This window comes from Cryptomeria japonica, chromosome 5, assembly GCF_030272615.1.
Source record: "Cryptomeria japonica chromosome 5, Sugi_1.0, whole genome shotgun sequence".
Classification (NCBI taxonomy): Eukaryota; Viridiplantae; Streptophyta; class Pinopsida; order Cupressales; family Cupressaceae; genus Cryptomeria; species Cryptomeria japonica.
Window position 1 is genome coordinate 745,195,764 of NC_081409.1, and position 25,149 is coordinate 745,220,912.

At 34.4% G+C, this 25,149-nt stretch overlaps 1 protein-coding gene across 2 annotated transcripts; it reads right to left on the reverse strand.

Annotated features, from left to right (window-relative positions):
• Positions 1-1,922: 1,922 nt before the first annotated feature.
• On the reverse strand, positions 1,923-5,155 carry LOC131064125 (uncharacterized). 2 transcript variants are annotated; one of them, XM_057998155.2, is made up of 7 exons: positions 4,627-5,155; positions 4,396-4,449; positions 3,802-3,978; positions 3,552-3,657; positions 3,403-3,444; positions 3,157-3,213; positions 1,923-3,066 (listed from the first exon to the last, which is right to left on the reverse strand). In XM_057998155.2, exons 1-7 carry the CDS (start codon positions 4,752-4,754, stop codon positions 2,212-2,214), a joined length of 1,419 nt encoding a protein of 472 aa, XP_057854138.1. In that variant the 5' UTR covers positions 4,755-5,155; the 3' UTR covers positions 1,923-2,211. The 2 variants fall into 2 exon arrangements, with proteins under 2 accessions (XP_057854138.1, XP_057854139.1); XM_057998156.2 differs by lacking the exon at positions 4,627-5,155 and having other exon boundaries at positions 3,552-3,679; positions 4,396-4,455.
• Positions 5,156-25,149: the final 19,994 nt, after the last annotated feature.

Genomic DNA, 25,149 nt, shown 5'->3' on the forward strand with positions numbered 1-25,149 from the left:
AGAAGGGATGGATGCTGGGGGGTAATCTAAATAATGAATAATTCATATTGTAAGGACCTATGTGATATGACAATAGATGAAGGTGAATAGGTCGTGCCCTAGTGGGGATATATGTGGTAACCATGTCCTAGGAAATGTTAGTAAGGGGATTTCTCTAACTAGTGCATTTGACCATATTAGAGCTATGCCTAAAATTGTAGGATGTTTGAATGAGGTGTGGTCACCACAAAAGATTTTTTTTGAACTTACAAAGTGTGTCACATTATTAGTAGGTCATGTGAAGTATTTGTTGGAGAGTGGATATGGGTCTTTGTGTTCTCTAAAGAATCTGGGAGGGGTTTAGCCTACCATAGGCTTGAGAAAAAATACCACAATTGTTGTAAGTCGTGAGAAAAACATGGAATTGTTGTGGGTATCATTGTTGGTGAATCTTCCTAGATCAATTCTACACTTTGGTCCAATTATGAATCTTTAAAGCTCTGTGTAGTCTACATCACTTCACACTACTCTAAAACAACATCCATTGTATCTTATCTCTATGACATCATTAACAATATTACATAGGACTAGATTGGACTAAACTAGGGCCTAACTTAATGGCCACTAGGATGCTTGGCAAAGCTTTTTACACCCCTAGTGCTTGGCCACCTATAGATAGTAGAACATCCCCTATTTATATATGACAAGGTGCTTAACAATGCTTCAAGCCTAATAGAATTGTACTAGAAGAACAATCCAAACTTGTAATTTCTTAGGAAATTAAAAACTCTATATCTAATTCGTGCATGAATCATGTACAAATTTAGATGAGAGGCACCATCTTATTAATGTCACACTCCATATAAATATTGATTGTCCCAAAATTAATGATACTTAAATTAAACAATATGATAATTAAAATATACGAAAAAACCTTACAATCGAAATTTTAAAAATTCTCTTAAATAACTACAACATATTAAATCAAACTAAAACTCATTCAATAATTTCTTCAATGTATTCACCTACTATCCCACTTCCCTATGCCTTTCATTGCATTCAATAATTTATTTAATTTAGTGAGCTACTATGTCACCCTCATACACCTTTATTGCATTCAATATTTTCTTTATTTGAGTGACCTACTATTACACTTTCTTATACGTTCGATATAAGATAGTAAATTGAAACTTTAACCTTATGATTTGATGAAGGGGGGTCCTTTGCCAATAAGGACAAGCATGCTGGATGTATTTGTTATCATTTGATTAACAGTTTTTATCCTCGTGCAATTGATTGGTGTGCACGAGTATAGCACAAAGGGTGATTGATAATGATGATTTAGAAGAGTAAAAACGTTGTATTAGCTAATCTCAAAATAGACCAGATCATAATATGCATCGTGAGACATAGCTGTGGGCACCATTAGTCAAAAGACACAACTACTTTCAAAAAGCATGCCCATCAATACGTCCTTTGTTAGATCATCACAATCACCATCTACATCACGACTGTCAACAACCAGCATTCTTATTGTCTCAACATTGGATGCAGGGTTTTGGATTTAAGCCTTAATTTAGTAAACATTTGACTTAATAACGCACAAGCCATTACTGTTCATATTGAAAGCATACCAGTGTTAGAAAGACAATAGTGTAACAGTAAGTTGCTGAAGTATATGAAGTCGTGTGTTCAATTCATCAGGGAACAAGAATACAGAAATATAGAGGAAGGTTTAACTTTTTAATGGAATGAAAATGAGTCCCATGATTGTACTCTTCCAAATTTGAACAATACCAATACAAAAATATAAAGAGAAGGGAAGAGAACACAATAATAATGATCATCATGAAGACGGACATTTACCCACTTGTAACCGTAAAAGTTTTGAATACACCAAACCATGGTAACCCTTTAATGGGTATCTCTATTATAGAATCAGGAAGCTAAGCTAAAAATATAGACTATCATCATTGCTTGGCTTGTGTTTGTTCTTACTTTAGACAAAAAAATATAAACAATAGACAGAACATAGACTGCATGGAGATTCTTCTCCTTCTGCTTCTCTTCATTTGAACTTGTCAATGGAGGACATAAATGCTTGTTAAATAGATAATAAATCATATAAGCCTGTAATTTATGCAGGCTATCCTGCAGGAATATAGAGATGGCAGGATACCCAATAATAATAGCTCAAAAAATCTAATTACAAATATTGATCAATCTTCCTATTTAACTTATAATCTGATTAAACAATTGATAATCATCGTCATTGCTTTCTATATCCCCATGAGGCTCAAACCCCAGGGGGTTTGTGGTGCTGAAATTAGGACAGAGACCTGCATTGAGCTGATGATGGTGCTGTTCATTGTTTTCTGTAGAGCATCCTTTAATGGTGGGATTTGAACAAGCCTCCTGCTGAGACAAAGCATGGAGTTTGCTGTCTGCAAAATCTGCAGCTGATGGACTGGTGCTGTGTGCAGAGGAAGGATCTGCTGTGCTATTCAATGTTAGACATGATTTTTGAAATGAAGCTTCTGATGTATCCAATGGTTTTAGATTTGGATTTGGATTTGCCACTGCCTGTGGGCTACTTCTGCTATTAAAGCTGGAGTTCCTCTGGATTAATGGACTGTTTACAGACCCTAAAACAGGTGGAGCTATAGAAGTTGGTTGATCTGGAGATATAACAGAAGGCAGCTTGGATAATAAGGCCTGGAGGCTGGACATGGATGGGATCAATGGGAGTGTAGTGATTGAACGTTGAGGACTGTTCCACCCTAGGTTGACAGCCTTGTTTGGAGAAAGGCAAGACCCCCCATATTTGATGAATTGATCTGGTGGCCTCTTCATTCCTACCAGCTGGGGATGATCTTTGGTGGGTGAGAGATTTTTCCTGTTCATCATTGGTAACCTTTCATAGTGCTCTCCATTTTCCCATATATTGTCATGAGAAGGAGGAGGGACCACTTTAGGTTTTCTGAGCTCAAAAGACAGTGGTGGGTGAACGGCAAACACCCCAGGAATGCTTTGAAGATAGTTAAACTTTCTTTGTAAGAAGATAACAAAGTTCAGATCCTCCACAATCTGCACACAGAATAATTAAACAGGTTTAGGATTGTGAGTAGAATAAGATTTACAAGGGAAAATTGTATAAGAAGAGATAAGCAAAGAGACCTTGTGAAGTGATCCCAATTGGATCACACCTTCTCTAACCGCAACAACTGCAATGGTCTGAAATGCCAAGATCGCATAGTCAGGCACCCAATTAAAGTTTTATCTATTGGAGAAGAATTTGCTAGAACATTTACTACAGTTTCTTCTAAGCATAACCATCATATCACAGAGTTGTATTTTAGTCTCTTGTAAGAAGGAAGTTAATTTGCATTTATAGTTGAACATGAAAGAAGAATCTGAGTGCACCTGGATGCCTGACTTGAACTGTGCTTCCCATGTTCTTGGATGCTGTTTATAAAAATAGAAAAGCCATGAGTTCTAACCTTGGTATATCAGAATAGTTTAAGATCAAAAAACCAGAGAGATGATCTAGGAGGAGAATTTTGCTTGCTTACTGGATCGAGAGAGCCATGCCAAGAGGACAAAAAGTTAATGTCGTTCTCAGGAGGCTCCTTGTAAACCCATTTGTGGCTGTTATCTGCTGCCACTTTCCCCATTAATCTGTTCAGGCTAAGGTCAGAATCTGGAAAAGAACCCTATGCTTATCTCAGAGCCAATTATTGACAGCTGGATGAAGAAAAAACAACATATTCTATAAGCAATAATTTGTAAAATATGATTTCTAAGAGTTCTCAATGTACATACCCTTCTCCATAATTGTAAACTTCATGAGACATCTTGAAAAAAATCTCTGGTTGGAAAGATTCCCCCCCCACCTGCTCTTCTGCTCCTGCTTCACTGGTGGAGCAGCGGTTAGAAAGAGTGTTTGCTGCTCTGGAACAGCATGTGAAATCACAGTAACCATCTTCCCATACCAGAATCCTGCAAATTCATTAACCCCAATCAAAAAAGACATAGGAGAGAGGATATATACACGGGTATCCTAGAAAAGAATAATTGAACATAATTCCCAATCAAAGACATACCTAGAAAAGAATAATTGCACATAATTCCCAATCAAAGACATATCAGAGAAGATATATACATATGGGTTTGCACAAATGGATCATAACAGACTGTCTACCAAATCAAATATATACCAGAGAAGATATACATCAATGCACCTATCCTACAAAAGCTTAATAAATAAGCTATATCCATGGATTTTGGGTATGCTAAAAAACCTTACATACATTGTATATCTAACACACATTGTCCTAGATAATGAAATATGATTAAAACTCCCAAGATTGCATTCTCATGGATTGTCTACTCAAGGGGATCAAGGTTGAAACCTACCAGTTCCTCTTGTTCCCCTTGGACCTGTCCAGAATGCCTCCTTCTATATCCCACCTGCACATGAACATAAAGATATACTTGCAGCTTTAGCCAGTTCTGCCCTCTGTACCACCAAAAGTCGCAAAAATATTATCTATTGAAAATGGTGAGCTGACAGGAGCTCTACAAATAGGCCATCAAAAAGCAACAAGAAAGAATAGGAGGACATCCATCAGGAATACTAAAACTGACTTTGGAGGTGGGTAGTTCCGGGGCAGAATTCTCCAAAACACAGCATAAACCCATTGTGAATCAAAGCACAGGCTTCTCAATGTGTGCTGCAAAAGATAATTCACCATGGGCAACCCCCCTCCATCCATTCTGATCAGCAGATAGACGGATAGATATATCCCTTGGACTTGAGCAGCCCAATCAAGCAATGCAGCTATGATTTACAAATATTCAAAATAGATCATCAACACATTATATATACAAACATTTAGATAAATCTCAAGGCCACTGATCATAATGATACTTTTCATGTCTTGTTCTTCTGAGGACCCACATTGTGCATTGCAAGCTGATAGATTCCTCATTCATATATTTGTGTATATATGCAACAGCCCACCTGCCTATCTCTCTCCCATTGCCGTGCGGTTGTCCTCCTTTTGTTCGACCTCCCTTCCATGAACTGTCCCTTCTTGCCTCCTTGGCTCCTCGTACTCTAATAATTATTTCCCACAAATACACCATTACAGGAGCCTTAACTATGGGGAGGATTTAAATCATCTTACATTATAGGTGGCTACAGCGATATCTCTTATTACAGACTTCATTGCAGAAAGGTATGTAACGGGAGGATTTGTTTTCAAATCCCATCTCTTCGATGCTAACATTAGGATTTGTCAGATCTTAATACTAATTTCCAAGTTACTTTCCAAAATAATGAGAATGTAGTACACTAGATGCTTGGTCTACAAGTCTATGCATTTGTTCTTCTTATCCATCACACTATATGGTATTGCTTCCATTGATGGTGGGTCATATCAAAATGTATGTGCATATGGAATGCTAACATACCCATATGAAAGACAAACTCTACCACATCAGCCATGAAAAGCATTCCATTTTCATACTTTATTTATACCTAAAGTATATTTTACAGGTTTCACCATGGTTATCAGAGGTTTTTAGCACACAATTCTGTCGTAAGAGAGGATATATAACGCAGCAAAAATTGTCTAGTATGATGCACGCTTACAGCGTGCATTTAGGTTTTAGTGTTTTTTAATTTGATGTTTTAATGGCTACGTAAGATTTAGGTTTACAATTAATTAACATATGAAAATCATATAAGATCTACTGCTTTTTAGGTACGGTTGAAAACTTAAAATAAATAGCCATGTAACACAGATGGGATATTAATCAATTCATCATTAGTCTAATCCTAAACTGAGAATAGATTTACCTCTATTATATACATGAATAAACTTTATTTTGAATAAGTCTCACAATTTTATATAGAAAACATTCATAAATGTTGAGATAGCTCCATGTCTATCTTTTTGGTGTTTGGACATATATGAATGTATTCACATTGAGTGTCACTACTAAAAAATGTTGGGATGCTAGTATGCAAACAATTATATAAGATTTTATTACATATAAATTAAGGATGCAAAATATATAATTATAGGGGAGAAAGTGATTGTTTTTTAATGTTTTATATTATTGTGTGAATGTTTTGTATGTATGGTTTTAATATGTAATTTAGTTTTTTATACATTTATTAATTCAATTTAGAATTAACATTCTAATATATATAATCTTTTACCTCAAAATATGTTTGATTTATTTCTCAAACATTACATTTCTTAATTAGAAATCGCACTTTAGATTATGTTTGGGCTAGATTAGATCGTGTGAGTGATCTTGTCCCCAATTTCAAAACTCATTTTCCTTGTTTTTCAAGACTAAGAATCTTGAGATGTGACATGACAAGTTGATTAGGTGCCAAAATTTTTTGACCTATGTGTTTAGTGTTGTGTATTTAAAGACACTGTGTAGGGCACTTTCAATCATTGAAAGATCATCACATATTATCAACTATCACTCTCTGACTTTCACATGTATACTAATCTCAATTGATATTAGTCATAGTTGAGGCTCAATTACATGCAATTTCACTATAATCAATTATCATTTATTATAAAATTCATATTTAAAATCGCACCACAAAGGCACCTATTAGTCTAAGCTTGCATTGCTTGTTATCTTGTGTTTGACCTTAACATAACCAATTATCAACAATTCGAGCTCATTGTCAACACTTACCTGTTTTTTCGTTACTATTAAATCCATCTAACAACTAATTTGTACTTAGAGAAGTTTCATACTTCAACACTCTCATAGGATTGATCAAGATCATATCAAATCTCTAGTTATTAATCTAGTTTATATTTCTTACTTATAGATAATTCTTGCAATATGCAATAGTTAAAGTCAACACAAACCAATTTTCCATGTAACCCTCTAAGCTTTCTCATTTCTATTTAGCATTTATGTTTCTTTGTCACAATTCTTCATATCTTGACATATTTAAATATTTTAATTTGTAATTTATTTGATTACTATATCACTCATTTAAACTTTTTAAATTAATGCAGAGTTACTTTATTTTATACATTTTGGCCGATTCATAAATTCTATGCATATTCTTTACGATAAAATCTTGTAATTTTACTTAATGCCATTTATGTCTTAGGATTAATGATAGTCCCAAAGATACTGAGAGGGGGGGGTGAATCAGTATCTAACCAGTTAACAAAATATATAACCTTATTAAGTATTGTGCATTCCAAAATAGTGTACCGGTAAATAAGAATTAATGCAATAAACAAGAACAATATTGACAACATAGAAAACACACCATAACACAAGATGTTTAATGAGGAAACCCGGTGTGGGAAAAACCTCAATGGGATTTGTGACCCACAATATTCACTCACTGGCCAATGAATAAATATTACTTACAATGGGGGGCCTGCACATGCAAGAAGACAAACTGCCTAGAGCTCACTGCTCAATCTACGAGATAGAAGTCTCATTGAATTACAAAATGGATTATGAAAATCCAATACAATGTACTACTTCAAAGTAGCATCAGCTATGCTAGGTTCAGTACCGGTTTAAGCTCATTCTATAACCATAAACCTTATACAAAATCTGCCTTATGCATTCACATATATCTTCCTTCTTATTCACTCATTCCTATTCCATCTCTCATTACCAAAAAATGATTTACAAGATCTCATACATATATGTCTTTTATAATATGCCTTGTCGGCTTTACAAAAGTTAATTACATTAAATACAAGTTTATTCTTGTCGGCTGGAGTGTCAGTATGCATTGTAGCTGCTGTCAGTGAAGTGCCTACCAGTGTATGTGGATGTCTATGCCGGTATGCATTGTAGCCGTTGTCGGTGAAGTGCCTGTCGATGTATGTGGATGTCTATGCTGGTGGCGGTGTCAGTGCCTGCTGGTGGCTTTACCAGATGAATGCTAGGTGGTTGCCAGAAGGTTGCCCTCAACGACAACACCATCATTTCTCATTAGAGTGTAGAATGCCAACAATCTCCCCCTTTGGCATTGATGGCAACACTCATGAGAAAAATCCAAAAACTGTTACCAAAAAGTGAAGTCCAAAAATTTACCAAAAAGATGTGCTCCCCCTGAGCAGATGATCTCCTCTGAATAGTCATTTTTCTCTGTCCACTACTTCCCCTTTGACATCAATGACAAAGGTTGTCAAAAATTGTCAAACGAGTGCAAAATTTCACCTTAAGGTTTGTAACCTATTGGTTACAATCTGAAATATGTCAGCCAAAACCAAATTTAAACTTTGCATGAATCTGTTGCTATCATTCATGGTTGCCTCTATTTGTTGGATCGTACTGGTGAGATGATGTATATGCTCCTTCGGTGATCTTTCCCCTTGAATTAATGCCTTAGAGATCTCATTTCTCAGAGAGATAAGGTTATCCAATTTAGGACTAAGTTTATGCTTAAGCTCTTTGGCATTTGCTTTGATCCTTTCTTTTTCTTTCTCAAACTTCTCCAACTTTTCCTCAAATCCTACAATTCTTACTCAATAACTGATATAGGTTCAGATGAGCCAATAATGTTATCAGCTATATAATCTATTTCTTTCTGTACTCTGCTTATTTCCTTTTCAATGTCCTGTGTCAACAGATGTGGCTTGCATGTTTCTCTATATAGTTCCTTGTATTCCAAAATTGTAGTATTCAGTGCTAGTAAAAGTGTGTTAATATGTTCTGTGCACTTCTTTATTGTATCCTTGAAGAATTTTTCCTTTTCTTTTTCCATTTTCTCTTTGAATGTATCCCCATTCACCTTATCAACTATTATTACATTGTCGGTAATGAATTTGGACAATGTGTCCAACTGACCTAAAGAATCCTTTACCTGATCTATATTACATTTTGGTGCAATCATCTTAAGAATAGGTATTGTATCATCAATTTCTTTATAAGCCACTGCATTACAATTAGTTATCTTCTTAATAGAGTCCAGGAGTACCTCTATCACATCGGTAGGTCTAAATTCACTTAAAGAAGTAATGGATGTTTGACCAACTACCTTAATCACTTCAGTGCTTCCAACATTAGTTACCAATTTGCTTGTATCAACCTCTAGTGGATCAGTTTGAGTTTGCATTTCTACTAGCAATGGTTTGGGTTTCTTAGTGATTACCGGTTTCATTATCTCAATATGTACCTCAACCTCTGTCGGTATCTCTGTTGGTTTCTCAGTGTGCTCAGCTGTCGGTATATTTGTCTCTATAGGATTTTTTAGTGCTAGCATCTATACTACCAGTATTCATTCCAATATCCAATCCAGTGTCCAATGGTTGTTCTGTTTGAATTTCAACCTCAACATTCTTTGTCGATTGCTCAACAATGTTTCCACTGTCAACAATATCATTTTGTACCTCTGTGTTGTCCTCATCCACAACAATGTTTACTTCCTGAGTAACAACATTCATGGTGAATAGAATTTCTGATTCAGGGTTAGTGTCATCATGTGTTGTACCTATACCGTTAGTAACTGGTGTATCAACAATATGTATCAATGTAGTGTCCACAGGTGGTGGTAAGTTGTCAGTTATTTTGATGTTTGGTATTCCACCAACTTTACCTTTCCCTTTGTCCTTATCCTTCTGATAAACCTTAAATGTTTTCTTAGGTCTGTTCAATTCTTCCTGTTTTTCTTTTTCTACAAAAAAGATATCCCATTTATCAGTTGTTTCCTCAGTAATTTCATTAACTCTACCAGCCATCAAACTCACTTGTCGGTGACCACTAGCAAACGCTGATTTGTTAGTATCACAAATTAAGTCATCAATTTCTTCTTTAGAGTTAACTAGATGTATAGCTAGAAGTTTTTCAACTTTAAATTTCTTGTCTAACTCCATTACTACAATCCTCTTTGCATCTAACCTCCTATAAAGTTCATTGGGTAAGTCATCTACAACTTCAATTAACACTTTCTTGTATATGTCTAGATGTAGAATTATACTATTTTCAATACTTTCCTTTTCCGAATCAGTGAATGTGTTATACAATTTGCTCACATTTGCCAAGTTACCATCATTAGTGATTTCATTCAGTAAATTATCCAATGGTGGTATAACCTGTTTCTGTTTCTTCTTGGGTGTAAGTTTCTTTGCCGGTTGCCTTACCGCCTATTGTTTCTTTCTCAAGGTTCTTGTTTTCTTGGGTGGAGGAGAGGGTACTGGTGAGGGTTTTCTTTTCCTATCAACTCTCTTGAATTCAATAGGTATCTCACTGTCAGATGATGTGCCAACCAGTGAAATGTGTGCCTCCAATTGTAGTCCTTCCAGTTCACTTGCCTTTATACCAGTAAGGTTCATAACATTTTCTTTTATTTCCTTTACCTGTTTAGAAGCATCTCTTATGTATTTCTCTCTTTTCTTCCTTTGCTTCATTGTTTGTACACCACTTTCAATTGTTTTAGTACTACCAAAAACTTCTTCTGATGGTTTTCTAGGTGCATCTAATAAAGCTTTTGTATAAGTTTCAACAATGTTAAGATCTACCTCATAACCCATTTATTTTACCCATACAATTCTAGGTAATAAAACTTCCATCCATGTCTCATCCTTCTTAATTACAAAACAAATTTCCTTGTCATATTTATCTACTACACTCTGCGGTAGTCTCTATTTGGTTTTCATTTTGGTTTGAAAGCTTTGAAATATTCAGTTATATTGTTTTCCTTAGCAGTACCCATGCCGGTGAAAGCTTCTTGCAATTTTTTGCCTACCGGTATGTCATATCCAAAGTCTTTCTGTCCAATATCGGGGATTTCTTTTGTGAAATACAACATAAGGCATACCAAAAGATTACCAAAATGAAATATCCCTTTCTTATCACCTTTTATCTTCTTCAAGTTATCAATTAGTTCATCCTTCATCCATTCACACACATCTATTTTTGCATCATTATTTACCATTTCATAAGCACTATTAATGCAAAGACTAGAAACTGAATTAACTTTGTTTGCATGTGTAGTCTTGTAACCTAAGATCATAATTACGAATCTCACATTAATGTCCTTGATGTCATTCACTCTTAGAGATCTACTATCAGATGTTGCTCTGGTTAAGGTCACGACTTTGTTATTAGGAACCTTCTTAGTTTTGTCAGGTCTGCTGCCGATTGAGGGTAAACCCTAATTGCTTGTCGGGTGAATTTGTAGACTGAATCTAACCAAAGAAATTCTCCATGTGCCCTACTTAGGACAATTCTCACAACTTCCTCTAAAAATTTAGGGATGTTCAAGATTTCCACAAAACCTAAAGTTTCAATAACCTTGTGCTTAGGTTTGACATTACCATTTTCATTACAAACTACGGTTTTAAACATCTTTAACAACTCCTCAGAACCTAATTCTTCAATATTGCAGCGGATATATATCCTAGGGTCTTCATCATAATCTACACCTTTAGGAATATTTGAAAATACGCTTATGGAATCATCTTGCTTAGCTATCTCGAGAATAATTTTGAATACTGGCCTAGGGTGTTTTACATTTTCCACAATAGTAGGGTTTGCAATAAATTCAGGAGCAGAAGAGGAGGCCATTCGGAAAATACCTTTAGCTGCATGATAATGTTTGAGTGCTTTGAAATAAATCGATTCACTTCTTTGCCTTGAATGCATTCGCTCGGATTTTGTGCTCTCTGCTAATTTGAATGCTCAGTGAATCAAAAATGAAGGAAAACCAATAATTTATAATGAAATTTCTTTCAACAACCATATTAAATGCTCATCGGTTAAGTGAAAACTTAACACATTTGTCGGTAAAGAAGAAATCTATCTTCTCACCATCGACCGAGGGTAAATTGCATGATATTCAATTTGCTACAATACCCCCAAAGGGTTACTTCTTAGTTGGATGAAGAATCTCCTGCCAGTGGAGTAATACTTTGTTCTACCAGTGAAGGAATAGTCTCATCAACATTATGATCTGTCTTTCTAATCCATTGTTTTGAAAATTCTTTCTTTACCTCATCAACCTTTTCTTTTTCTTTCAAACTGGGTCCTTTATTATTTGCCAGTGAGGTCTTGCTTCTACAAAATTTTACAATATTTCCAATTTTGTTACAAGCATAACAAGTCACATTATTCTTCTGAACAACCTTTCCATATCCTATGTCAGTTTGTGTTCTGCATTGATTAGATGAGTGCCCAAATCTTCCACAAACATAACATCTTACATTCATTTTGCAGTTTTCAGAATTATGACCAACTTTGTTGCATTTGGAACATTGACCGGTGGGTGCATTAATGTTCTGATTGTTTCTAGTTCTACACTGATTTTCTCTATGACCATACTTGTTACAGTTAAAACATTTCCCATTAAATTTGTAAGCATTAGGTTGTCTTACCGATTTACTATGATCATGATTGTTTGCAGTATTGGAACTTTTACCAACTTGAAATCCAAGTCCATTAGTATCTCCATTAGGTTTCTGACTTTTCAGCATATCATCAAGTTCTTCTGAACTTTTCTTGAATTTCTCTTTGTGTTGATTTGCAATAACCAACTCATTTTCCAGAATTCCCATTTGTCTCATAAGTTCAGTTTTATCATGTTGCATATGAATCAGATCTATCTTTAACATATCATTTTCATGACTGAGTCTTAGATTTTCATTTCCAACATCATTGAGTCTTATAGTCAAGTCATCTTCATTCTTCTTCCTATCTTCAATGTCTTTACAAAATCTCATAGTCATATCTTGCATTTCAGTCCTCATAGTAAAATTTTCTTGTCTCATCTTGTTCACAAGTTCATTAAGAGTTTCCTTTTCATCATTGTCATTTTGCATCTTCTCATGAAGTTCTTTTCTTTTATTTCTAGCAATAGTAAGATTCTCCTGAAGTCCTTGAATGAATTCCTGTGCAATCCTTAGATCTTCTTCAAGTTTGATATTCTTCAACTTCTCTGAATCATAGTCTACAAGAGCTCCTTCCAATTGATTTCTTAAGTTCTCCATCTGTATCGATGTCAGAATATTCCTCAAGCTGTTAGGCTTTTGAAAATAGAAGACTAGGCTATGATACCAATTGTTAGGATTAATGATAGTCCCAAAGATACTGAGAGGGGGGGGAGGGGTGAATCAGTATCTAACCGGTTAACAAAATATATAACCTTATTAAGTATTATGCATTCCAAAATAGTGTATCGGTAAATAAGAATTAATGCAATAAATAGGAATAGTAATGATAGCATAGAAAACACACCATAACACAAGATGTTTAACGAGGAAACCCGGTGTGGGAAAAACCAGTGTGGGATTTGTGACCCACAATATTCACTCACTAGCCAATGAATAAATATTACTTCCAATGGGGGGCCTGCACATGCAGGAAGGCCAACTGCTTAGAGCTCACTACTCAATCTACAAGATAGAAGTCTCACTGACTTACAAAATTGATTATGAAAATCCAATACAATGTACTGCTTCAAAGTAGCATCAGTTATGCCAGGTTCAGTACCGGTTTAAGCTCATTCTATAACCATAAACATTATACAAAATTTGCCTTATGCATTCACATATATCTTCCTTCTTATTCGCTCATTCCTATTCCATCTCTCATTACCAAAAAATGATCTAGAAGATCTCATACATATATGAGTCTTTTACAATATGCCTTGTCGGCTTTACAAAAGATAATTATATTAAATACAAGTTTATTCTTGTCGGCTGGAGTGTCGGTATGCATTGTAGCTGTTGTCAGTGAAGTGCCTGTCGGTGTATGTGGATGTCTATGCCAGTGCCGGTGGCTTTACCAGATGAATGCCAGGTGGTTGCCAGAAGGTTGCCATCAATGACTACACCATCATTTCTCATTAGAGTGTAGAATGCCAACATTATAATTATTAGTTTATTATTATTATTGTCTACACGTTATTATTCCTTAGACATTTAGGGTTCATTTTTAAATTTCTTGTTGTGTGAAAGTGTGATTGTTAAATAGGTATGTCCATGGAAATAAGGGACAAAAAAGAGCTCAAAAGAGGTATTTTTTTCAAAATCAAATAAACTTGAACTTTAACCAATAATTCAAGATCCTTACCTTCAAAATATGAAGATGTGATAAAAACAAGAATTGCAGCACATGTTAAATTTAATTTCTTAAATATAAAGGGTATTATTAAATTATTAAATGTTTTTGTGATTTTTGAAACAAATGCATCTTAAAAACCATGTCACTAATTATTTATGTCATGTAAATTCTACAAAATAATATAAAAATATTTTCAATGCATATAAAAGAAGCATAAAATAATTCTATAAAAAAATAGATAAAAAAATAAAAAATATGAAAAAAGTGTGTATGTTGTTGGAGAATATGAAGGCTATCACCAACAATAAATCAAAATAAATATAAAAATTACTTGATTAGAAAGATACAAAGTAGATCAATATTTTGGTGATGGTTTTATGTGATTTCACTCTAAAATATTGAAACATGACTAGGAAGAAATTTGGCATTGCTTTCCTTTTTTGTCAAATATATATTTGGGTGCCTAAATTATAAGCTCAATCTTATGGATTGAAAAATTAATGTTTTTTTCCAAGCCTTAGAGTGATTTGATTAGTTTAGAAGATAACATATATGTATCTTAATATATTTGCACTCTAAAAGGTGCATACAAGCTATAATGTGATTGTGTTACTATTAATATATTATTTTGGAGTTCTTGTACATTTTTATTTAAATTGCATGTTTGGCCATTTTTCCTCCTCCATGTTGGTGCACCTACTCGAATTCTAATAATTGATTCTCATAAACCTTTGTCTTTGGCCTTTATTCATGCATGTATTAAGTATTTTAATATATTCCAATAATTTGTTAGATATAATGCTTTGATCCTTGGTCAAAATATGTCATTCTACTATAGGAATGATAGGAAATGTTTCATTTATGTTTTTGATTAGGAAAGTAGGGATTAACGGGGCCTTGATCCTTTACAAAAAGAGAAAAATAGGGGTGCTCATGGGGAACTCTCAACACATAGGTCGAAAAGACCGTAAACAACAACAACCAAATGATTGTAAAAGGAGAAAGAGGCTACAAGACAACAACAGCCCCAAGGTCGACAAGGCTAAAACCTACACTGAATCAAAGGGCTCCTTGCAAGGAGTAATATGAAGAAAACCCACAAGGTGGGGAAACCTCACAATGGGGGAGAGAGGGTCCCCAAGTCAAGAAGAAGATCACAACAGCCACACGCCAGTAGGAAGTCCAACCCTCAACAACATAACCCCTCTTCACCTCTTTAGAAAAGGAGCCCACCTCAATAGGAGTGAAAAAGGAGAAGACCACCAAACAAGTGTGCCAACCGTGAATCCAAATATTAACCAAACATCCATAGAGGAGAGAAGACCACCATGAAAATCTATCAAGCTCTTTCTCGTAGGCAATCCTTGCCTCAATAAGGGAAGCATCCACCTCCATAGGATCCATGGAAGAAGAAAGGAATCAATGAAGCCAAGCTCTCATCATGGGGTAAGTGCACAAAGTTGTGTCCACTTAGTGTGGAAGTTTTACACTTAGAAAAAAATGGCAAATCTCACGGAGCGCATGAGAAATGAAATGGGATCCTGTTTTACGTCGAGATCTCGAGCCACAATTTGAAATGGGATCCCATTTAGCTTCGGGATCCCGAGCCTAGATCTTTGAAACGGGATCCCATTTCAAAAACAAAACGGGATCCCGTTCATCCCATTTCAAAAAGGAAACAGGATCCCGTTCTAAAACGGGATCTCGTTTCCTTTTTTTATTTTTAAATTTTTTTTATTTTTTTAAATTTTTATTTAAATTTTTTTTTTTTTAATAAAAAATACAAGCTATATATACATGAAATATAAAATTAATATATAAGTCACATTTCTCTATCTTTTTTTTCCTTTCTGTCTCACTTTGTCCCCTCTCTCCCAAAATCTAAAACTATGTCTCTACCTCTCTCTCACGTCATTGACTCTTTACTCTTTATCTTCGCTATCTCTATACACCTCCCCTTACCCCCTACCTACCTATATTTCTCTATATATACATCTCTACCTCTCTCTTAATGTAGCATCTCTCTCTCCCAACCAACTTATCTTTCTCTAAATATGTCATAATAGGTCATACTAAGAGGTCTTATGTCATAATAGGTCCTAGTAAGAGGTATTATGTCTTAATAGGTCCTCTTAAGGGATTTTATGACATAATAGAACCTATTGTGACATAATAGGACCTATAATGTCATAATGCGACCTATTATGTCATAATAGCTCCCATTGTGACATAATACGTATTATGTCACAATGGGAGCTATTATGACATAATAGGTCGCATTATGACATTATAGGTCCTATTATGTCACAATAGGTCCTATTATGACATAATACCCATTAACAAGTCCTAGTAAGGGGTATAAATTCATAATAGGTCCTCTTAAGGGGTTTTATGACATAATATGACCTATGATGTCATAATAGGACCTATTACATCATCATAGATCTTATTATTTCATTATTAGTCCTATTATGACATAATACCCTTTAACAGGGCCTACTAAGGGGTATAATGTCATAATAGGTCCTTTTAAGGGGTCTTATGACATTATTGGACCTATTATGACATAAGAGGTCCTATTATGTGATAATCGATCTTATTATGTCATAATAGATCCTACTAAGGAGTCTTATGTCATAATAGGTCCTCTTAAGGGGTCTTATGACATAATAGGACACTATTATGACATAATAGGACACTATTATGACATAATAGGACACTATTATGACATAATAGGTCGTATTATGTCACAATAGGACACTATTATGACATAATAGGTCGTATTATGTCACAATAGGACCTACTGTGATATAATAGGACCTATTATGTCACAATAGGTCCTATTATGTCACAATGTGACCTATTATGACATAATAGGTCACATTGTGACATAATAGGTCCTATTATGTCATAATGCGACCTATTATGTCATAATAGGTCGCATTATGACATTATAGGTCCTATTATGTCACAATGTGACCTATTATGACATAATAGGCCGTATTATGACATTATAGGTCTTATTATGTCACAATAGGTCCTGTTATGACATAATACCCCTTAACTCTCTCTAAAAGTACCATCTCTCTCTCCCAACCAACTTATCTTTCTCTACATATGTCATAATAGGTCCTACTAAGGGGTCTTATGTCATAATAGGTCCTAGTAAGAGGTATAATGTCATAATAGGTCCTCTTAAGGGGTCTTATGACATAATAGGTCGTTTTATGACATAATAGGACCTATTATATCACAATGGGACCTATTAGGACATAATAGGTCATATTATGGCATTATAGGTCCTATTATGTCACAATATGTCCTATTATGACATAATACCCCTTAACAAGTCTTAGTAAGGGGTATAAAGTCATAATAGGTCCTCTTAAGGGGTTTTATGACATAATATGACCTATGATGTCACAATAGGACCTATGATGACATAATAGAACTTTTTACATCATCATAAATCCTATTATGTCATTATTAGTCCTATTATGACATAATACCCTTTAACAGGTCCTACTAAGGGATATAATGTCATAATAGGTCCTCTTAAGGGGTCTTATGACATAATAGGACCTATTATGACATGACAGGTCCTCTTAAGGGGTCTTATGACATTATAGGACCTATTATGTCATAATAGGTCCTACTAAGGCCCGTCTTATGTCATAATAGGTCCTAGTAAGAGGTATAATGTCATAATAGGTCCTCTGAAGGGATCTTATGACATATTAGGACCTATTATGACATAATAGGTCCTATTATGTGATAATCGATCCTATTATGTCATAATAGGTCCTACTAAGGGGTCTTATGTCATAATAGGTCCTAGTAAGAGGTATAATGCCATAATAGGTCCTCTTAAGGGGTCTTATGGCATAATAGGACCTATTATGGCATAATAGGACCTATTATGGCATAATAGGACCTATTATGGCATAATAGGACCTATTATGACATAATAGGTCGTATTATGTCACAATAGGACCTATTATGACATAACAAGACCTATTATGTCAGAATAGGACCTATTGTGATATAATAGGTCATATTATGACATTATAGGTTCTATTATGTCACAATAGGTCCTGTTATGACATAATACCCCTCAACTCTCTCTAAACGTACCATCTCTCTCTTCCAACCAACTTATCTTTCTCTACATATGTCATAATAGGTCCTACTAAGGGGTATTATGTCATAATAGGTCCTCTTAAGGGGTCTTATGACATCATAGGTCCTATTATGACATATAAGTCATATTATGACATATAAGTCATATTATGTCATAATAGGACCTATTATGTCACAATGGGACCTATTATGACATAATAGGTCGTATTATGACATTATAGGTCCTATTATGTCACAATAGGTCCTATTATGACATAATACCCCTTAACATGTCCTAGTAAGGGGTATAAAGTCATAATAGGTCATCGTAAGGGGTTTTATGACATAATATGACCTATGATGCCATAATAGGACCTACGGTGACATAATAGGACCTATTACATCATCATAGATCCTATTATGTAATAATTGGTCCTTTTATGAAATAATACCCTTTAATAGGTCCTACTAAGGGGTATAATGTTATAATAGGTCCTCTTAAGGGGTCTTATAATATAATAGGACCAATTATGACATGTCAGGTTCTCTTAAGGGGTCTTATGACATTATAAGACCTATATGACATAATAGGTCCTATTATGTGATAATCAATCCTATTATGTCCTAATAGGTCCTACTAAGGCGTCTTATGTCATAATAGGTCCTAGTAAGAGGTATAATGTCATAATAGATCCTCTTAAGGGGTATTCTGACATAATAGGACCTATTATGACACAAAAGGACCTAGTATGTCACAATGAGACCTATTATGACATAATAGGTTGTATTATGACATTATAGGTTGTATTATGACATTATAGGTCCTATTATGTCACAATAGGTCCCGTTATGACATAATACCCCTTAACAAGTCCTACTAAGGGGTATTAAGTCATAATAGGTCCTCTTAAGGGCTTTTATGACATAATATGACCTATGATGTCATAATAAAACCTATGATGACATAATATGACCTATTATGTCATCATAGGTCCTATTATGTCATAATCAGTCCTATTATGACATAATACCCTTCAATAGGTCCTACTAAGGGGTATAATGTCATAATGCATCCTCTTAAGGGGTCTTATGACATAATAGTACCTATTATGACATGACATGTCCTCTTAAGGGGTCTAATGACATTATAGGACCTATTATGTCATAATAGGTCCTACTAAGGGGTCTTAAGTCATAATAGGTCCTATTAAGAGGTATAATGTTATAATAGGTCCTTTTGAGGGGTCTTATGACATAATAGGACCTATTATGACTTAATAGGTCGTATTATGTCATAATCGGACCTATTATGACACAATAGGACCTATTATGACACAATAGGACCTATTATGTCACAATAGAACCTATTATGACTTAATAGGTCATATTATGTCATAATATGACCTATTATGACACATTAGGACCTATTATGTCACAATGGGACTTAGTATGACATAATAGGTTGTATTATGACAATATAGGTCATATTACATCACAATTTATAAGATCTTCTAAAATCTAGAATTTGTATTATAACTCCTAGAGATCTGAAACCACTCTCAAACATCCTACCAATATATACATGAAATATAACTTAAAGTATAAGAAAGGAAAAAGACAAAGGGAAATGTGACTTAAACTTAAATGTTATATTTCATGTATATATAGTTTGTTTAAAAAAAAAAAAAAAGGGAAATGGGATCCCATTTGCTAAATGTGTTTTTAATTATTTTAAAAAACGAAACGGGATCCCATTTCTAAAAATTTCAAACTTTGGTTTAGTTGTAGCTTTGGTTTTCGCTTGGAAAATGGCTTGGAGAGCCAACCCTTTGGCTTGGACCTAGTTTGACCTGCAACTTGAAGGCCAAATCAATCTTCATATAAAATAAGGACTTCAAAAATATATCTAAACATCAAATTTTCAAAAAAAATTTAAACAATGAAAACCCATTATAGTAGAGACTGTCTAGATTTTAAATATGTAATTTTTAAAAAAAAAGGATCAATATTTTTATTTTTAAAATAATTACTAATGAAAGAGGTCTATAAACTTGAAATAACATTGTTTTTCAGTTTTTTAATAACTTTTTTGTCTCTAAGTTTTTTGAATTTTTTTTTATATGGCATAAAACTAGAGACAATTCTATACAGTTTAAAAAAAATAAATTAATTTAGGTCAAATTATGCTTGCCGTACACAAGAATTTTTCAAAACAATGATTATGCCCAATGAAAAATTAACAAAAAAAAATATATGCAGAAAAAAATTATAAAAAATTATTCTCATCAAAGGTGAGTGAGTTATAGATCTTTTCCCAAAAGGATTTATAAAAATAATTTCATTTAGGTCAAATTATGCTTGCTGTACATGGGCATGGTATGGTCCTGAAAAGTGACTTTTAAACTATAGGTTTTAGTAATGCCTATTCAAACTTCATTTTTAAGATTTGGGTATTAAAATAAATTGCATATTTGGAAAGTAGACTTTGAGCACTACATCTTCTATTACTGAATTGTTTCGAGATTCATTCTTTAAGTGCCTCAAATATTTAGGTCAAACAGGATGAAATTGAAAAAAATGGCCAAAAAGTGGACACAACTTCTTGCAGGTACCCCATGGAGAATAGAACACATCCCACCTTAATAGGGGAAAAATCAAATTCCACAGTAACCTCAAAAGTGAGCATGACCTTGAAACTGATACCAATCCATAGCCAACAACTCACATCGACAAGGGCGAGCCCTTGAAAACTAGTAGCTAACCCTTAGTCATCATAGATAACAAGACTATTGTCCCTACAAACCAAAATGGACAATCACATCAAGAAGGCAAAATACAACCCAATGGTGTACACAATAACTACCATAGTCCAAATCAAAAAAGGAAAACTCCTACCACCAGAAACCAAAGCAAGCATAATCTGAATCACAACGAGGGTAATGAATGGGGGACAAGACCACACATAGGGCCCGACAAGATCTGTGTGGGAAAAACCTCCACCGCAGCTTACCATACCTCTGAAGGCATTTAATGCACCAAACACTAGTGAAGATCCAAAGAGACCATCACAACACCAACATATACCATAGGAAAACACCCAAAATGAAGGGGTTAAGAGGTAAGCACCAAAGTGAAGCCAACACTCTACAAATCAACATGTGAGTCTAGTCGCAAAACTCAGTCACTACACCAAGCTTAGAGCCTCCAAGTAGAGCAAGACCCAAAATAAGAGGACTCAGTCAACATATCTATCCCGAGAATCAACTCTGTAAAAATGTCAACAACAGAGAAGCCAATACCACCTCCTGTAAAAAACACCTCACTAGTGCCAAGCTCATCATAGAGCACAACCTCCAAAGGGCTTCTAGGCAAGGTTGAAACAACAAACGAACCTTGAAACCCATGTTGATTAAAGGAAGGCCACACAAGAGCACACATGTGAAAGGACCAAGCTAGGAAGCAGAGGGCCTGAGACAGTAGAACCCAAACCTGGGTTCAACAAACATAAGCACCAACCAATAACCACGAACATAGTACCAGACCACCCGAAATAGGACACCAACTAGAGCAAGGTAGCTGACACAACAACCAACTCACCCAACAATAAACTCTAGTTAGGTCCAACATGACATCCTTGGAAACCAACCCACACAACTCACAAGAGGAAAGGAGAGCCATCTCCCACAATAGGTAGGAGATCCAGATACCATCAACCTTGACACCAAAAAGGTTCTCAACACCATCTCCAACACAACCCATACAACCATGATCGTCAAAGAGGAAGGTCATCCAAACAAGCAGTGCACAGTGAGAACTAAGGACCAACACCAAAGCACCATCCATGTCAGTCCCAGCAATGCCACCCTTACTTTTAGTTTAAAATCCTAACTTTCTCGCACCTCCACTTTGCTCCAAACTATCTAGAATAGGGCACCAAGGGGGGAAAGGTAATAGTCTTGGCAACCAACGTAGAAAAACCATGGAGACATCTCTTCCACGAAGATAAGACCCAAAACTCATGCAAGAACCTAGCCAAGAAAATTTGGCATGCAAGTAAGAAACCACTGCCACCGAGTTAGCAGGAACCATGTCCAAGCCCCGAATGCACCTAAGGCTAGGCCATTTGCAAGAGAAAGCATTGACAGAAGCCACAAACACAGAAAGATTTCCATCATCCTTTGCATCACCTTCACCGCCATCACCCTCATTTTGAAATCCTAAAAATTTTTCTCCTCCACTTCACTTTGCCATGCTAGATATCTCAACAATTTTTCATTTATGTTATATTTCAGTATGTATATGAATTTTCATCCTACATGAAACTTATTTTTTTCTTTGCTTCTCTTTTGGATGTTCTTATTTCACTTATATGTAAGCTTTATGTTGATTATAATATTCCTATGGTTAGTTAAAGTGATTTATGCATTATGTTGATCATTCTCTTTTTGTGACTAGGAATTAGGTGAGTTACCCTAAAAGTGCATACAAACCATAATATGATTATGTTACTCCTCATTAATCCTTTTTGGAATGTTTCTATGTTATGCTCTAAATTGCATGTTACGATTTATTTTTCTTAAATATCTAAATCGTAGTCATAGATTCACATTAACCTTTGTATTTGGCCTATATTTGTACATATATTAGGGATTTCAATGTGCTCAAACCCTTTGATCCTTGATCACATTGTCCTCTTCTACCACAAGGTTGATGGGGAATGATTTATAGATGATTTATTTTATTGTGTATGTGAATTTGCATCCTTCATTAAACTAGCTATTTATTTTCCTTCTCTTTTCTATTCTTTCATTGATCTTGTCCATTGTAATGTCCCTTTCCAAATAAAATTTCACTTTTAAAATTCTTTTCAACTTTTTTAATTAAAATTTTTCAAATCAATTGAAACGATCAAACTAGCTTCTAGGAATGAACACTTAAACACCCTAAATTTGCAACAAACTTAATAGAGTTGGAATATCATAAAATATTACAGATTTGTATGATGGAAATGCATTATGTTTTTTGTAATGTATTTTTATAAACAACAAGATACATTTGTGACAAATCATCCAAAAATTGTGAGCAAATATGAAACCTAAAATGTACTACAAACTCACAAACTTTTAGGAAAACTCCCCAAACTTACAACAAGGGTTTGTTATGAAGGTTGATTTATAATGTATTAAAAATAAGATACAACCACAAATATATCATAAATAGTTTCAAAAAATGAATACTCAAACCCCAAATAACTTCTACAAACAAACTGCAAAACTAAAGACAATCTTAACTATTCAACACAATGATAATTTTTGAATGACATTATTCTATAGTGATCCTTGACTCTCATCTAAGATTACCTATTAATTCTCTGACTCCCATCCTTAGATCACCTATAAACCTTCAAACATCTTGTTCTATGGTATGATTCTTCTCCACTGGTTCATTAACCACTAAAGAAAAAACATAAGCTTTAATATATTTTATAATAAGAATAATAAGATTTGGAGCCAAAACCAAACATATATGAAACCAATTTTGAAACTCAAATTGGGAACCAAAATCCCACTACTCAAAATGGATGAAACTTGCATGAAATGGACATAATCTATTTATGGCAACTTCCATAAAGCCACAAGATGTCAAAGATTCTCAAAGTTGCCAAGGGAACTTTCTTAAAACGAATCCACTACTAGCCAACTTGCCAAAACCAACAAAATACTCCCCAAAAGAAGAAGTTACTAATTTAACATTTCTTGTTGTGAGAAGTTTGAATTTTCAATAAAAAATATCAAATTAATATTATGTCCCAAAATGTCACGTGATCCTGATTTACTATTTTATGACAATGGGAACTTACTATTATCAACAATTTCTATTTTTATAAAAAAAAATGGGCAGGAAAAGTCCCCCCTTCCCAAAATTGCTTCTCCTAAAGAATTTGTAGACATAATGCTCCAATTTCTTGATTCCCCAAATATCCAACCATTCTAACTGAATAACAAATTGCGATCATGTACCTATGTAAAGTTTTATCTTCCTCCCTAGCACCCTTAATATTTCTTGAAAAGTATTTTTGTTCTCTATAATATTGTGAAAATGATTTTCTATATGAAAAATATTACTCCATATTACTTAAGGTTTAATAAAATTCTTTGCATCTTTTCTCATCAATAACTTCCTCTTTCAATTACTTTTGAGAACTAAGTTTGTGCAATACCACTCAAGAAAGCTTAAACCAAAGCTCTTGCAAGCTTCCTCAAAGGTATAAATCCAATTTTTGAAGCCTATATAATTATCACAACAAAAAACATGTCGCTTATTAAAGTGAATACTATTCTTGGAAACATTTACCTCTTTTACCTTGAAATGGTAGTAACACTCTCTATAGGAATAAACACTAATTGATCCAAAATTTGCCTCTACATGAAAGATGCTAGATGTAACTTTAGGATCTGATTTGGAATAGAAATGACATATTTGACAGACACCAAATGACATGATATAACAACATCCAAAACTCCACCAAACTATGGATATTCATTCTGCAAATTCTCTTGAGTTTCTAGCTATTGATGTATTGCTTTTGAGAAATTTGTACCCAAGATTCTTGAAGCTTTTGTTAGTTATACAAATTATCACAACCTATAAGAAATCATTTCCAACCCCATGGAATGGTAAAAAGGTAATTATACAACAACAACATTCATTCCATGATACTTTGTGTACCCAGATTGTAAACAAAAACACACTTTGTGATGAGATAATGTACTTATTGAAAACATTCATGAGAACATATTTGAGACCTAATATTTTCATAAGGATTCTCAACAATAAAGATATTATTGCCATCATTCTTTATGATGGTAATATTCCAATTTCTATGAATTGTAGGAAAATGCAAAGTAGATGTGTAGAGGACGGGATTTGTCACCCTCAAGGTGATGAACCTCAAGGGACAGACCTACCTTCACT

Excerpts from the sequence above, each read along its gene's own strand:
- LOC131064125 (XM_057998155.2), bottom strand. The coding sequence starts at position 4,754 with ATGGATGGAGGGGGGTTGCCCATGGTGAATTATCTTTTGCAGCACACA. Across the intron at positions 3,445-3,551 it reads GGCATGGCTCTCTCGATCCA|CATCCAAGAACATGGGAAGC; the intron begins GTAAGCAAGCAA and ends TTTTATAAACAG. Across the intron at positions 3,067-3,156 it reads AATTGGGATCACTTCACAAG|ATTGTGGAGGATCTGAACTT; the intron begins GTCTCTTTGCTT and ends TTCTGTGTGCAG.